This window comes from Equus caballus, chromosome 24, assembly GCF_041296265.1.
Source record: "Equus caballus isolate H_3958 breed thoroughbred chromosome 24, TB-T2T, whole genome shotgun sequence".
NCBI classification, from domain to species: domain Eukaryota; kingdom Metazoa; phylum Chordata; class Mammalia; order Perissodactyla; family Equidae; genus Equus; species Equus caballus.
In genome coordinates, this window is record NC_091707.1 from 48,389,095 (window position 1) to 48,405,999 (window position 16,905).

Sequence of the window (16,905 nt, forward strand, 5' to 3'; positions counted from 1 at the left end):
TTTCGCCTAACCTGCTTCCCAGAAGTCTATTCAGTTTTTGCTTTTTTTGTTCAGGTGAAATTCGCAGGACACCAAATGAGCCATTTGCAAGAGCACAGTTTAGTCCGCTCGGAGTGGTGTGTAACCGCCAACTCCGTGCGGTTCCAAAACGCTTCATCAGCCCAAGAGAAAGCCCCGTGGAAGCAGTGACTCCCCACCTGGCCTGCCCCTGGCCACTGGCCCCCGCCGGTCTGCTTCCGGAAGTCATTTTTGCTAGAAGTGCACAGTGTATCCTTCTCATCCTTCTCCTGCAGAGTGCCGCATCCATAACAGCTGGCGCTCGTCTGAGTCCTTCACCTGAATTAGCAGTCTAGCCTCCCAGCAGCCCCCTGGGGTGGGTATTACTGTTGTGCTCATTTTACGGAAGAGGTGACTGAGTGACAGAGAGGTTGAGTGACCTCCCCAAGGTAACACAGCGAGCAAGTGCCCGAGGTGGGGTTCAAACCCAGGCAGCCTGGTTCTCCTGTGCCGTTATCATACGTGCAGGTCTTATTTGACTCGGATGGAGCCGTGTCTCTCAGCCCGTGGGCACTTTTGCTGTCCCTACCTTCGGTGTGGTGTGTGGTGCTGTGCCGTGGCTGGGGAATGGTCCAGGCTCGTAAACACGTGGGGTTCAGTGGGTTAGCAGACTCACTCACCTTGGACCAGAGAAAGTCCGTCAAGTCGGCACTTGTGCCTGAAAGTTGGAATTACTGGACCTTATGGGGCTTCCAGCAAAGTCCCAACCACCCCTTGCCACAGACGCCCCTGTCCCGGGGCATGGGGACCACATAGGCCTGAAGGCCCAGCAGAATCCCTCTGACACCAGGCGAGGCCTCCTCCAGGCATCAAGACAGGTGCCCGGTGGGCCAGCCCGGCCCCATCTCAGTGCCAGGGTTGGCCTGGGTGTCTGCGGATGGGCAGGGAGAGGAGTGGAGAGGACAGGCAGGGAGGCTGCAGTCCTCAAGGAAACAAGATCTGTTGTTTCGTTCCTCCCCACTGAAAGGTTTTCAGTTTTGAACTGACTGAGGGCTTCAGAGCAGATGATGAAACTGTAGACAGTAAAATCGGGGACTTGGGCCGGCAGGTGCTCCGGTCAGCTTCCCCAGGCTGCAGCCCCGCCCACTGTCCGCTCCTCTATTGGATCCTGAGGGGACCTGCTTGCCTCCCTTCCCAGGAGGATGCAGCTCAAACGCAGGCTTAAGTGCAAGGTTTTGATGCTAAGAGATGGCCATTTCCTGGACCTTTCTTGGTCATCCGGCATGTGTGTGGATGGGGGTGGACCAGACAGGAAGGACTCATCCTGGGAGAAGACAAGTGGACCTCCAGGGCCAGCTGGGCCGGGCGTAAGTCGTGACCGCTTTATCAAAGGGTTCAGTCTTCTCTTCACAAAGTTTAAGATAAGTGTGGAGAATGCTTATCACTAGCAGGCCCTGTCCTGGCCTTAATACCAAGTACTGCGTGTCATCTCGTTTAACCCCGTGATAATCCTGTGGGGTGGACTCTGCTATTCTCCCCATTTTACAGATAACGGAACTGAGGCTCAGAGGAATGCCCTAGTCCGGGCTTCCCCAGAAGCAGACCCCGGGACAAGGATTTAGGTACAAGTGGTTTATTTGGGAGGTGACCCCAGGGAGCACCAAAAGGTGCTCATGGAAGACAGGTGATCGTGCATGTCACCCTGGGGGCAGGTGGCGCTGGATCCTGCTGGGGCACTCATCTCAAGTCATCTCACTGAGGGATGAGGGAGCCTGTGTTATCTACCACATCCTGATAGCCATTGGTTATAGACTGTGGGGTGTGAGCACTCATGTTCCAGCACCTCTTCTCTGCCCTGAGTATGAGATTATCTGATTCTGACCAGAAACAGCCCGTGGACAAAGAGATGCCGAGCGGTGGGGTAATCTGGGCAGACTTCCTGGAGGAGGCAGATGCTGAGCTGGGTCATGCAGGATGGATGGGCAGGATTGGGATGAGGGAGCTGAGAGGGTCTGTTGGAGAGTAGGGGGGTGATAGAACAGCACAGGCCGAGCCCCAGAGCGGGGCATGAGCTGGGCTGGGGCACACTGGGATGGAGGGCAGCATGCCTGGAGGGATTGGAGCCACTGGAGTTGCTGGAGGACAGGACCACCCAGCATTGATCTACCTGTGACACCAGCCTCGGGCTCAGGCCTGGGCCCGGAGTAGATCTGGCTCTGATTGCTCATTGGAACAAATGAATGAAGGTTGGCCGGGAGGGCGCGGCTGGTCTGGGGAGCTGACGAAGCTGGGCCGGGTGGCCTGGGGCCTGCCAGCAACAAGAGGCAGGGCTGCGTGGCTGTGTTCACTTTCCAGGTGAGCACACGTTAAAGCCGGGCTTCAAGCCCTAACCCGAGCCTCAGCCGCTGCAAGGGGCCCAGAGAGCCCTTCACCCCGGACAGGGGAGGTGCCCAGGCTGCTCTTCTCCAGTCGGGGGGCTGAGTATAGAAACGAGCCAGCTCCAGGAGGTTCTGAAGGGACGCCTGTGTCCAGAGCCTTGAATGGGATCCCGAGAGTGAGACCACAGGCTGCTGTTAAGACCCGAGGAGACTGCGCTGCAGGCCGTCAGTGAGGCCCTTCCACTGCTGCCCACTTGCCGTGCCCTTGGAGGCCGCAGGGGCTCGGTCAGCCCTGAGGACAGCAGAACTGGAGCAGACGCGCCTTCTCCTGTCTTCCCTGCCCTCCGCCCTTACACCCTGCTCTGCCCGGCCCCGGGAGCTTCTGTATTTTCCAGCAGAAGCAAAGCTCATGCTCTGATAAAAAAGATTGGCCAACTTTCGCCCAGAGTTGCTCTTTGCACCATCTTGTTGATCCTCACAGTGATTTCTGCCAGGTAGGTGGTGTTATTAGTGTCCCCATTTCCAGATGAGGAAACAAAGGCACAGAGAAGTTAATTTACTTGCCTGCCGTCACACAGCTAGTAAGAGCAGAGTCTGCACGGGGTGATCTTCAGGGATGTTAGGAAGGCCCTTTGATGCAGAATATCATCCCACAGAACTGTCCAAAATTCAACCACTGATGGCCTCAGTGTTTTTAAAGATACAGATGTTACGTGTGACCCCCAGGCTGTGAGAGCTCAAAGGGTCTTCAGAGATCACCGGGACCCACGCCTCCTGATAAGGAGGATGCTTCCTCGTGTCCGGGGCGGGTGGTCAGGAGACTGGGGATCCGGCCCTTTCGTCCCAAGTATCTGTGTGACCTTGACCACGTCCCACCCGCTCCGCCACTCGCTGCAGCCTGCTTCTCTGATAAGGTGTTGGAAACATGTTGACCCATTTTTGATTTGTGTGTATCCAGAAACGGGGCAATGAAAAAGCCGTCTTTATTCATTCTGCACCCAAACGGCGTTTTTTAAAAATTTCATTTTAGAAGTTACAGATTTACAGAAACGTTGCAAAGATAGTACAGGGCGTTCCCACGTCCTCCTCACCCAGGTTCTCCTATTGTTAACATGTAACACCAGTGTGGTACGTTTGTCACAGTTAATGAACCAATATTGATACATTAATATCAACTAAAGCCAGCGGTTTGTTCCGATTTCCTCAGCTTTCACCTCATGTCCTGTTCCTGTCCCCCATCCAGGGGACCGCGTCACGTGTGGTCGTCATGCCTCTTTATCCTCCTCCTGGCAGTGACAGTTTCGCAGACTTTCTTTGTTTTTAACGACCTTGCCGGTTGTGCGGTGTCCTGGTCAGGTATTTTGTAGGATACCCCTCAGTGGGGTTTTTTCGGGTGGTGAGACTGGGGTCGTGGGTTTGGGGGAGGAAGGCCGAGGGTAAAGTGCCATTCTCATCGCACCACGTCAAAGGTACATGCTGTCAACACGACTTAGCGCTGTGGCGTTGACCTTGATCACCTGGCTGAGGGTGCGCTTGTCAGGGTTCACCCCCGCAAGGTTACTCCCTCCTCCCCCTTCCGCACTGTCCTCCTTGGAAGCAAGTCAGTCTGCACAGCCCAGCCCTGGGGAGTGGGGGGCTGTGCTCCACCTCCTTGTTTGAGTGTCTGTGTAAATTATTGGCACTTCTTCTGCACAAGAGTTCTCACTCTTCTCCCCCATTTACTTATTTATTCAATCACTCGTTTATATCGCTATAGACTCATGGATATTTATTTTCTGCCTTGCTTCTGGTCCAATGCTAGCACAATTAATTTCTTCAATTATTCCACCTTGGGCCATCGGGAGCTCTTTCAGCTGGTTCTGGTGTCCCTTGGACACACTCCCATCACTGTATGTGTGTTTCCTTTGTTTGTTTGTTTTTTGGAGCACTTCCTTGCTTTCTTACGCTACAAGATGCTCCAGATGGTCTTGTATATTTCTTGCCCTCATCCTAGAATCAGTCATTTCTCCACGGAGCCCTTGTTCCTTTTATTGGAGAATAATATTAGAAACCAAGATCTGGGTGCCGTGTGTGTTCGTTGGTACTGAAGTGTCATTGCTTCTAGGCCAAAAGGTGGGGTTTTTTTTGTGAGGAAGATTGGCCCTGAGCTAACATCTGCCACCAATCTTCCTCTTTTTGCTGAGGAAGATTGGCCTTGAGCTAACACCCATGCTCATCTTCCTCTACTTTACACGTGGGATGCCACCTCAGCATGGCTTGAGGAGCGGTGCTAGGTCCATGCCCAGGATCCAAACCTACGAACCCCTGGCCGCTGAAGCGGAGTGCACGAACTTAACTGCTGTGCCACCGGGCCGGCCCTAGGCTCTTTATTTTGTAAGTGAAGAAACAACTCTGATGGTCAGGAGCCTTTCCCGAATAATACGGCTACCAAGTGGTGGAGCACGATTCGAACCCACCAACTGACTGCCTTTGAAGGCTTTAAAAAAAACACGATTTCTTGGCCTTATCCCCAGAAATGCTGATTTCCTTGGTGTGGAGTGGGGCTCAGGCATCAGCAGGTTTTGAAAGCTCCCCAGGTGATGCTGCTGTGCAGCCAGGACTGAGAAGCTCCGCTCCACGCCGGGCTACAACTTCCTTATCAGCAATGGCAAAGGTGGGCCACGTGCGTCCAGAGTGGGCTCCAGCCACTGGACCCCCGGCCTCCACAGGCACCGCAGCCCCTGCACTCGTGGCCTCCGGGAAGAACCAGCCACTTCTGTTCCTGCCCCAATGGGCATGATTGGAAAATTTCCCCAAGCAACTGGAAAATAGTCCTAAAATAACAAAAGTGGAAAAGCAGACAGCTCTGGATTGTCCGGGCCAAAAATGGATAGTAAAAACAAAACCATTTATAGTGTATTTAGCTTTGGGTTCTTATGTATTTATTTGGCGAGGAGGAGGGGAGTGCAGTGGCTGCGTAGTTCTCTCCCAGCTGTTCCTGAAATCAGTTGGTCTTTCCAAACCCACGCCAGCCGAAGGTAGACAGGGAGGGGCTCCCACACGGGCTGTTCCAACTCCAGGACTGCAGGAATGCATCCGCGAAGCCAACTCTTGTGCAAGCCTCTTAGGATCTGGGAAAGACCCCAGGGCACGCATGCTGGGAGAGTATCTTCTAGAAGGAAGGAGTCCTGGGGCCCTTCAGACCCCCTGCCTGACTAGAATGGAAAAGCCAGCTCAGAGAGGGGAAGTGACTTGCCAAAGGTCACAGCAAACCAATGTCAGAATTAGGAAGGACACCAAGTGTCCTGCCTCGCAGCCCAGTTCTCTGACCACTACCCCACTGTTGTTTTGGGAGATTGGGGAGGGGGAGTAGTCCTAGCTCTTCAAGGAAAATCAGACCTCAGAGTGAGCCTGCCACCCATCGGTTTGCTTTCTGCGAGTTCCTAAGCTGGTGCAGGGGGAGCTGATGGAAACGGGGAAAAAAGAGGGAACAGAAGGAGTGGACTGACTCAGATGTCTGCTCAGTGAGGCACCAGACGATGCCTGTTCCCACAGAGGAGAGGGGTTGTGCGAGGATGCGGCGGCACAGCGGGGTTTGCTAGTGGCCTGGTTAATCCGGAAAGGCATTCAGGAGAGGCGGCCCAGGGAGGGTCCTGTGGTGGGCATGAGTCTGAAGCTGCTCCATTCGTGATAACCCGGCCAGCCCAAAGGCGAGGGTCCTGGAGGTGGACAGAGGAGGCCCCAGTGCCTTGTCACCTCATGTTCCCTCACTGCTCACCTTGAGCTCATCCTTTCACTCAGAGCTGAGGCCTGAAGTCTGGAGCTGCTCAGGGGGTGCCTGCCCTTGTCCAGGGTGCGTGGTGCCCCGCCACGTCACCTTTCTCACTCATGGAGCATCATGAACAGTTGAGGATAGGAATTCTGCCCCTGTGCAGTTTGCCCTCAGGGCTCTGAGGCAGGGAGAGGGGCACGGGGGAAGGGAGGCGCCATATACTGAGTGCTTAATAAATAGAAGCCCCTCCATTGAAGTCACCTGTACAATTCTTCCAACGCTCCTTTGAGGCACTGGGTCAGCTGGGAATGCTTTCAGCTTCAAGTAACAACAAACCCAGCCTAGGGTAGCTTCAGCTATGAGGCTACTATTGTTTACCCAATCAGAAATCTGGAGCTTGGGGTCCAGGGCTGGTTTGGCAGCTCAGTGATGTCTTCGGGTTCTTTCCACCTTTCTGTTTCCTCATCTTCAAGGTGTTGGCTTTTTGTCCTCAGGTTTGTCGCCTCGTGGTTACTGTATGGTGGCTGCAGCTCCAGCCATCTCACCCATTTAAAGGCAGGAGGTCACAGGCAAAAGGCTTTCTCCTCCTAGGCTCAGATTTTTTGTCAGGGAACAAATGTTTTTTCCAGATGCCTTCCTGGCTATCCCTAAATGGGAGGGAGGCTGATAAAGGGGGTGAATGGCAAAGGGGAGCAGAATAGCCATGATTGGCTTTGACCAAACATAATTAATCTCTTGAGGCAGGATACACTGCAGCCACATCAGAACTGGCGTCAGTTAGCAAGGAAAGGGAGGGGAGAGTTTCTCAGGGAGCTAACTCATCGTGACTGTTCCGGGCAGGAACTGTTCGGATCCCATTTTGCAGAGGAAGCAGCAGCCCTAGTGAGCTCCCACAGCCGGGAGTGGCCAGCTCAGGGCTGAACTAGAGTCAGGCTCCAGAGCCTGGGGGCTGGCATCTTCCGTGGAAGGCTCAATGCTCTGCACTTTCGCTTCCCCTCTCTGTTAACCAGGCCTCTCCACACACTGTTTTCTCATCTGTATGATGTGTAAAATCTCCCACACCCCGGGGAGGGAGATGCTGCGAAGTTTCTGCAGCCTCTGGCCCGGTGCCTGGCAGAGAGCACATGCTCGTTTGACACTCAGCGGGCTGGTTGGTTGGAGGACATGTAACCATAGTGGCCACAACCCTGGCCTGAAGCTCCCTGGCCTTGCATCCTTGTCCTGGCTCTGCCTCTCACAAGCACGGTGACCTCAGGAGGTCTTTTTGCATCTCTGGCCCTTGGTTTCTTTGGCTGTAGAGTGAGGAGCCGGGCACATCACCCTGGAGGCCCTCCAGCAGCGCTTCCTAGAAGGAAGAAAGAAGGGGGGCACCCAAAGGATGAGGCCCTTGTCCACATACCGGCTGTATCATAACAAACCACTTCAAAACCCAGCGGCTTGAGACGGTCACCTCTGATTGGCTCACGGTTCTGCGGGTCAGCGGTTTGGGCTGGGTTCCGCTGAGTGGTTCTTCTGCTGGTCTCCCTGGGGTCCGTCATGTAGCTGCAGTCACCTGGCAGCTTGACTCGAGCTGGCTGGCCTGAGCTGGCCTCACTCAATATCTGGCAGCTGGTGCCGGCTGTTGGCCGGGCCCCACGACTCCAGCAGGCTCACTGGGGCTTCTTCACGTGACAGCTGTGGTCCAAAGGGCGAGCGTGGACGCTGATACGTCCCTTAAGGCCCACGCTCAGAATTCCACCTTGTCGCTTCTGCTTTCTTTTGGAAATCAGGTCCTAAGGCCACCCTTCCAGGTGCAGGAAGTAGACTCCACCTCTTGGTGGAAGAGCTGCAAGGAGTTCGTGGCTATTTTTGACCCATCACGTAGGCGAATGGTCTTCAGTCCTTCTTCCTCTCTGTTTGGTCCAGCTGTAAGCAAAAAAAGATACGTAATAACAATCTTATTAATAACTATCATTTGTTTATCAATTGAGATTATGCATATAAAAATCTTAGCACGTGGTTTAGTGCTCAGTAAATGGTAGCAGCCTATAATAAGTATTGTTATTATTCTTTATTCAGTGCACACTCTGTGCCAGACATTTTAGATGCATGATCAGCAGTTCTCACAGCAACCTCGAAAGATGGGTATGATGATCCTCACGCTCAGATGAGGAAATTGAGACCCAGAGGAGGAAAGTAACTTGCCCGTGGACCCACAGCTAGTGAGTAGCAGAGCTGGGGTTCGAGTCCCTCTGCATCTCTAAAAAGCTGGCTGCAGAGGGTAGAAAGAGAAGTAGGGTCTTGGCAGATTGGCACATGGATCCCTCGGAGGGTGTTGGAGGAGCCCGGGGGTCCCATCCAGCTCTCTAGCCCCTGTGTGCTCACCCGCAGCAACATTGTGGGCAGCATCTCCTTAGAGTATAACCAGTGGACCCCCGGGGAGGATGGGGGGCGAGGGGTACCCAGACAGCTCACGCAGGTGGTCCTCCGCCGGGCTCTGACTCTGGTGGAACTCTGCCAGATTCAGTGCAGGAGATTCGCCATAATCTAGAATGCTCTGCAGGAGTCACTACTCTGCATTTTTTCCCGCAGTTTGCTGTACAGTGACACTGTTTTTGAGATGCTGACTGAATACCTCCCAGAAGGGGCCTGTGACTAGCTCAGCAGCTGAACCTCCCCAAAGGGGAACGTGGAACAGACCGTCTTATTCCCAAAGACAGTGGCCAAGGCAGACCACTGCTGGGGGTTCTGCCCACAGCAGGCACCTGTCAGTGCCCCCTCCCACCTGCACTCCAGGCAGGAAGGGTCAGAGGACTCCCCTAGCCTCCCTCCCTGCCCCGCCCCCACCACTCACAGCCTCCTCCGCCCCCAACCCCCCTAGAGCCTTATCTTGGTTTTCAGATAAGAGCCCCCTGGAGCTGGCTCCTTGGCCGAGTGGTTAAGTTCGCGCACTCTGCTGCGGCGGCCCAGGGTTTGGATCCTGGGCTCAGACATGGCACCGCTCGTCAGGCCACGTTGAGGCGGCATCCCACAACCCACAACTAGAAGGACCTGCAACTAAGATATACAACTGTGTATGGGGTGGAGGGGTTTGGGGAGATAAAGCAGAAAAAAAAAAAAAAGAGCCCCAGGACTTGGCCATGGCAGAAGGAAGTACTATGTGAGGCTTTGTGGCCCTGCTGAAAGGGTGGGTGTTGGACGTTCAGAATGGGGGACCTGTGGGAAGCCAGCCTGGGGGACTTTCCACCCCTCTCCACATCCCTGCCCCTCGGTGAGTAGATAACACAGACAAGATGGCACCAGATAAGCGAGATGCTCTTGGTGGCACCTGGTGTGAGTCCGGCTGCTGCACTTCCCCTCTGCGTGGCCTCCGGTTTATTTAACCTCTCTGTGACCCGAGTCTCCATCCATCCAAGGGACTAGTCCTAGCCCCTCCTTCCAGGGCTGTGGGGACAACCGGGTGATGCCACATGTAAGGTACCTGGCCCAGAGCACAGACGTTAGCCGCCATTTTAACTTCTGGCTCCTTCCTATCGACTGAACCGCTCTCTCGAGGAAATCACCTTTAATTTCTAGATGGAGCCTGAGGCTGGGAGACTGAAGAACAAAAACCAGCCATGGGGGAGGACATGGAGCCAACGGAGCGTTAATCCTTAGTGAGCCTCTGTGGAGACCCACTCATCCCAGGTACCGTTGGGCGCCTCCGGGATCAACTGCGCAGTTACTTCTTCAAACACTGAGAGGCAGGGCTGTGGTTTCGTTTCTGCTGGGTGGTCATAGGTGTTAGCCCCATTTACAGAAAAGAACGCTGAGGCTCAGAGAAGGCACGGAATTACCCAGGGTCACAGAGCTCGTAACTGGCTGCTCAGGACCCTGTGGGAGTCCAGGAGGAAATACAGATTGTGACAGATCGTGACTTGCCTCCCAGCTGGAGGAGCTCCTGTCATCTTTCTTTCTATCAGTGGAGGGTGGAGAACACTGTCAAGGTCTCAGCAAAGCGGAGAAATCTAGAAACAGTTCTGTGTTGGGTGTGAAAGAGCCAATTAGCATGCAGGGCAGCGTCAAGGGCGGTCCAGTGGAGGCTGGCAGCTGTGGCTTGTCATTGCAGTCACCCTAGGGAGAGATCTGGGGCGGTCAAAGACACTCAAGGAAGGAGGTGACCATCATTAGAGTAAGAAATATGCATTCTGCTGTGGCCCTGGCCCTCTGTAGGTCTCTCTTACAAAAAGTCCATCCTTATTATAGGCATCCTTATTATCTTCTATTTTGTTCTCTTGTATTTTATGTGGAAAAAAAAAAAGGTCGGTGGCGTTTTCACTGATGGGTCATGACCCACAGTTTGAAAAACACCAGCTCCTTCCTGACACTCGGGGATGGAGAAGGGCATTCTGCTGTATGCACGCGCTCTGAACAGGTGACCTGGGCATGTGTCCCCCACACATGCACCACGTGTGTAAAGAAAGCACTTGCCTGACAAAGACACCGCCAGTCTGGTTTCGGCTCAGGAGGGCACCGGCCCCGGCTCTTGCCCTGGCTTGGGGTCGAGGGTCCAGGTTTGCTCTGTCGGCCTGCCCAGGGGCACCACTGGCTCCGGCCTCTCCCCATGCTCTGCTCCCCCAGGCTCTGGCAGGGAGGCCCTGGGGGCCACACTCACCACCCCCCCACACTCACACGTGCCCACTCACGACGCTCCACAGCAACTCTCTGACACCACCTGGGTGTCCCACAATTGAGTTCTGGCACTGACTGCCTGGAGTGAGTGCAGACCCCACAAGTTAAAGGGCAGGTCCCCAACAAGACTGCCCTCACTGCAGGTGCCGGACCCAAGTCGGGGTCCCTGGGCGACCTACACTTCTGTCTGACTCGGTACAGACATGACCCCCCTTCAGGTTTGATAATCCGCTAGAATGACTCAGAAGGCTCCCCGAGGGCACCCTACTGGACTTCAGATGACCGTTTTATTATCAAGGATTCAACTCAAGAGCAGCTGAATGAAGGGCGCAGAGGGGTGAGGTCAGGGGGAGGGGGTGCAGAGCTCCCACACCCGCTCCTAGTGGAATCTGGGCCCCTCGCCCTCCCGCAGGGCAGTGTGTTCACCAACCAGGGAGCCCCACTAAGCTTCAGCGTCCAGGGGTCCGACTGAGTTTCCTTTCTCGGGCGTGAGTGAGGACATCATTGGCCACCTGCTTGAACTCCACCCCGGGTCCCTCTCCCCTCCCCCGAGGTTGGGGGTGGGGCCACAAGTTCCAGCCCTCTAATCACGTGGTGGTCTTTCTGTGGCCAGCCCCCGCTTTGAAACTGAGAGCCACAATGAGTCACCTGTTAGCATAAACTCAGGTGTGGTCAAAAGTGGCTCTTGGTGCATAACACAATACATTCCTGTCACTCAGGAAATTCCAAGGGTTTTTGAAGCTCTGTGCCGGGAACTGGGGGCAAAGACCAGATGTATTTTTTATTATGCCACACTCACCCACACGCCATTCTCTCTTTCTCTCACACACACAGTCACATTCCCTCACACGCTGCTGGTTCCCCCTGGCCTGGTAGGCAGGAAGAATTCTGAAGAAGACGCCAAGTGGCCTCTTTCCTTTGAAAGACAGTGAGTTCCTGGGGTCAGGCGAGGTTCAGGTGAACTCATCAGCTCAGCGATGCTGCAGCTCAGAGCTGGGCGGGGCTCTGCCGGGAGCCCAGGTGTCCCATCTGAGCTGATGGAAGGGGCGCAGGAGGCCTCCAGAGGTGAACCGACCTCCTGCTGGGTCCCCTAGGGAGGGCCGCCTTCCGGGGGGCCGGGGCGGTGTGCAGCCAGCATCCCGCCTGCCTCCCGTTTCCGCCTCCCTCCCGTCCCCCTGCATCCACTCCGGGTTCTCATGCTCTCTCCACTCTCCAGCTCCGGGACGGCAGCTGGGAAACTCATTTCCAAATGCAGCTCAATGACTAATAGGTTCATTGTGTCGCTGCTTCCAGAGGGACACACACTCTCACACAGAGCAAGGGACCCACCCTCTCTGGCCGGGTCCGGGGGTAATTGCGTGCTCAGGATCAGGGTCTAGAATTGAGGGGCCTGAGCTCAAATCCCAGCTCCAGCACTTACCAGGCTCGTGGTCCTGGGCATTACTTACCTCTCTGCCTCAGTTTCCTCATCTATGAAATGGGGATAATTATAGCACCCCCCCCCCATCACCTTAATAACAGAATTAAGTAAGATCACGGGATCTCGTGAACCCGGGTGAAGGCTTGGGTGGACTAGGGAGGCAATATGGTTAGCTGCTACTGATCAATAATAACGATGTCATTATAGTGTTTTATTAACGATGATGATATTAGCCATTCTAACAGCATAGCAATATGGTGATAATAATAGTAATCAATAACAATGGCAGAGAATTTGGAGCATCACCAAAGGGGAGGGAGGGCAGTGTGCCTGGGTGGGCAAAGGGACGATGCCATCTCGTTGCTCCTCCAGAGCCTCACGCTTGGGGCCACGTCCTTGGGATATCCCAGAGGCCCTGGTCCCCAGCCTTCCCTCAGCATCTTGGTCTGGACTCCTGGTCATTCAAACTCCAGCCTGGGTGCTTGGGGCCTGAGTGGGAGAGGCCTAGACCCCGGGATGGAGATGAGGGGGAGAGGGTGGGGGGACACTGTGGCCAAGTCCTTTCTCAGGAAAGGAAGGCGTGTCCTTCCCCGGCTGAGGGACACCCTTCCTCCTCACCCAGGGGAAGCTGTGCCCCAGGAGGCTGGGAGATTCCAGAAGGGTCTGTCATCACCTGGAAGGAGGGATGAACTGGGGTGGGGCCAGCAGAGACTAAATAGGACAGTTTGAAAACAAAGTTTGTGGGAGGAAGCAGGGGCCTCCTCCCCATGATGGCAGTGGGAGGGCACTGCCCCTGGGGCGCTGTGGGGTGCGACCGGTGCAGAACTTCGGAGGCACAGTCCCTCGTGCTGAGCGGAACCATGGCCCAGAGCAGAAGTAGAGGGGATGTGTCTGTGGACATGCGGCTCTGCTTTAGACTTTGGGTCATGCTTGGTTACTGGAACGCAGATACACCCTCTGGCCCAGAGGCCTGGTTGCTCAGACTCGAATAAATCCACACGAGGAGAAAGGACGCGACGTGCCTCACCAGGTGGGACCTGTGGTACAGGGAGGGTTTCTTCATCAACAAAGCTCGCGTCATCGGGTTGTCGAGAGGATGGAGCAAGTGCAATATATGCAAAGTATTCGTAACATTTCCCGTCACAGAGAAAGCTCTGTATTGTTATTAGCTGTTTTTATTTCCATGGGAAAAAAAAGTGTGAATTGACTAATGTCTGTGATTGTTTCCAGCAGCCTCCCCCAGAGCGTGCGTGCCGGGCTGTGAGTTGAAATTCAGCCTCACTCCTGTACATTAGAGTTTGTCTAAGTTTGGACCCTGGACCACCACCTGTATCAGAATCAGCCGATTCTGGACACTCTCCCCCACACACCGGACCAGCATCTTGGGAGGGGGGTGGGGCAGTGGGGGAGGGACACAGGAATCTCCATGTTAAATATTCTCTGCCAAACTCCGTGTCTGTAGCACAGAATTCTTTCATAAACATTGATTTAATTGACCCCCGTCAATGAGCAAGTGAGAAATTGAGGCTCAAGGAGTCAGAGGACATGGGCCAGGTGACACATGGCTCTTGGGGCAGAACCCCCAGTTCTCCTGAGGGATGCTTCACTGCCCCCTACCTGCCTCCTTGTTTCTGGAACATTCCAGATGACTTCCATCTCACTGTTGTCCTTCTAACCTCCACCCAAATCTTTGATTCACGGAGTCCCCCGCTTCTTCCATTGCAGACGTTCCTGGTCCGCCGGGACAGCAGCTCGAAGCAGCTGGTGCTCTGTGTCCACTTCCCTTCCCCGAACGAGAGCTCATCCGAGGTACTCGAATACACCATTAAAGAAGAAAAATCGAGTAAGTACCCGTCTTCCTGTGCTGGCCTCTGACCACACAGCAGTAGCAGATGCTACACCCTGTAACCACAGATGCGCCTCTCGGGCTGGAGGGGTTTAAATTTAGAAGAAGGGGGAAAGCTCTCAGTCTGCTGAAGTCGTTTGGTCAGGCTTGTTTTAAACTCAGTTTATCACTCAAAGGCCATGTGAGTTTCCGCTCGCCCATGTCGTGGCTTCTTGGCTCTGCTTCCTCGTGGCCACTGCGAAGTTTCCCGTTGTTAGCTCAGGCTGGAGAAAGGGAAGAAACGGAGAGGAACTGTCTGGGCCCCTGGGTCCTAGCGACAGCTCAGCACACGCTCAAACCATGATCTTGGACAAGTCGCTTAAACTCTTTGAGCCCCAGTTTTCTCATCTGTTAAATGGACATAATAGTCACTTCCTGCCTGTATCACAGAGCCTTTGTGAGGCTCAAATGGCCACACCCTTTGAAAGACAAAAGTTCTGTGTGTGCACAGGGCTGCCAGGAGCAGGCTTGGGCCTCAGTGGAAACATGTTTTGGGGCCCTGGGTCTAGGGTGGGTTTGTACTGATATGCACTGAAAGGGTTTGGGCTCCCACCTCCTCTCATGGGCCATGCCAGGTATTAAGATCCAAGAAGCTTGTTAGGAGCATCTGTAAGACTATTCCAAGTATTGGCTTAGGTCCTCGTATAAATCAATCCAGAGGAGCAAACTTTCTACTCTTGGTTAGCAGCAGAGTGACAACAGTCAAAGAAGGTAGGGGGCCGGCCCCATGGCCGAGTGGTTAAGTTTGCATGCTCCACTTCGGTGGCCTGGGGTTCACTGGTTCAGATCCTGGGCGTGGACCTAGCACTGCTCATCTAGCCATGCTGTGGCAGCGTCCCACATAGAAGAACTAACAACTAGCATATACAGCTAAGTACTGGGGCTTTGGGGAGGAAAAAAAACGGAAGATAAAATATTTATTAAATATTTTATAAATATATAATATAGTTATATTTATATAATTATATCTTTACATAATTAAATATTATATAAATATAATAAATATTCTTAAAATATTTGTTAAATATTTTGGAGTGCCTGCTTCTCAAGAGACACTTGTGCCCGACGCTGGGAAGATGCAAAGATGAATAAGACAGCATCCTGGCATCAGGGGTCTCCCAGTCTAGTTGGAGGATGGGGGACATGGTGGATGGGAGAGGCACAGCCATCACCAGTTGCTGTGCAGTGTGACAGGTGTGACCGCAAAGGGACCCCTGGCCCAGGGGCACAGAGGATGCAGACCATGGTGGGAAGGATTCGGGAGGGTGCAAAGAGGAGGGAACACAGGCTGGGTCCCAAAGGGCGAGTGTATTAGTTCAATTAAAGGCTCGTGTTCTATCTCTAGAGGGGCACACGAAAGTGAAAGCAGAGGCAGGTTCCTGTTCTTGCGGTAGGGGAGCCTTTCCAGGGACCCAGACTCAGGAAGAATAGGAAAAACACAATCCCCTCGGTCGCAGCTTCAACAGGTAGTTCCTGAGCGTCTGCTCTGCGTCAGGCTCTGTGCTTGTGTTGGAGACACAGCAGGGAAGCAATTGCAGTCCCTGTCTCTCGGAGCTTGCGTCGAGTGAAGGGAGGAGACAGTAAGCGAGTGACCACCACAACGGACGGACAGTCAGATGGAGTCAGGCTGTGGAGGACAAGTGAGCGGGAAGATCACTCAGCTGCTGCAAACGCTAATGCCTTAAACCCAGAAGAGGCTAGTTCCCTGCTCGCATTCAGGATTCACGGTCAGTGGGGGAGGCTCATTCAGGGACCTGCCCTGACGGAGGCCTTGCCTCCTTGTGTTCGCAGCCTCCAGCTCCCTACCATTGACATTGTGCCAATAGGCTGGAAGAGGAAAGAGCTTGGAGCAGGCTTGGGGGCGGGTCTTACCAGCAAGGCCTGGAAGGGGGTGTGTCACACATGTTCACATTCCATTGGCTAGACCTCGGTCACGTGACCAAACCCAACTGCAAGGGAGCCTGGGCAATGTGGTCCAGACCTGTGTCCAGGAAGAAGCAGAGGGCCTGGATCTGGGTGAACTGCTAGGAGTCTGCTCACTGGGTAAGGGGAATGGCGTGTGTGGGATTGTGAATTTATATAGCAAGCCTTCATGAGCCGTTTCCTGCAGCGTCTTCAGGGAGGAAAGTATCGGCATCTCAAAGAGGATGGGGAGTGCTGTAGTTTCCCCAGACCAAATATATGGCGCCTCTGATGACTGCAGAAGGGGTGAAGTTGTCTCGGGGGCGGGGGCTGCACAGACCCTGGGTGCACTTACAGCCTCGTGGGAGAGATGGCCGTAAGCCTGCCTGCTTATGGACTTAACGGGGCTTGTGTCCTCCTAATTCTTCTTGGGGGAACCAGGCTTTCCGGGACTTGGCTGCCCAGATGCTGGTTACCTGCGATCCTTTAGAAACCCAGGAGCCAGCCATGCTCTTGGATCTCAACACCAACATCGGGAAGGTAGCTGAAGTGGGGAGTAGTGCTGTGCTGAGCACGTGACACGTCAGTCTGTGTTCCAGAAGCCCAAGGAGGGAGCGTGGTTCAAGGGCAGGCTCAGTGGGAAGGCTTCTTGGAGGGTAAGGGACTCAGGCTGGGCCTACAGAATGTCGGGAAGTTCTGCTTTTCTCCTCTGCCCCTTTGCTTCTGTCCCCACCCTCCTGCCCCAGTCTCCAGGGTGATCACTTCTACATCTTTCCAACCAACCAGTTACACCCCCCTGCCCCACCCTGGCCTTTAGGAGCTTGGTCAGAAAGCATGCTCAGGGCCTACCCCATGGAACCAGGACTTCATGTCTGGCTGTATATCTCATTCCTGAGTAGAATCCCAAGTGACAAAGCAGGGC

General features: G+C 54.2%; 1 protein-coding gene across 3 annotated transcripts in view; it reads left to right on the plus strand.

Annotated features, from left to right (window-relative positions):
• Window positions 1-16,905, plus strand: part of RIN3 (Ras and Rab interactor 3) — a 123,318-nt gene that overhangs the window by 36,467 nt on the left and 69,946 nt on the right. For all 3 annotated transcript variants that reach the window (XM_070249778.1, XM_070249779.1, XM_023628298.2), the window contains exon 3: window positions 13,922-14,039. In XM_070249778.1, the coding sequence (XP_070105879.1) occupies window positions 13,922-14,039 (118 nt within the window). The remainder of the gene's footprint in view (window positions 1-13,921; window positions 14,040-16,905) is intronic.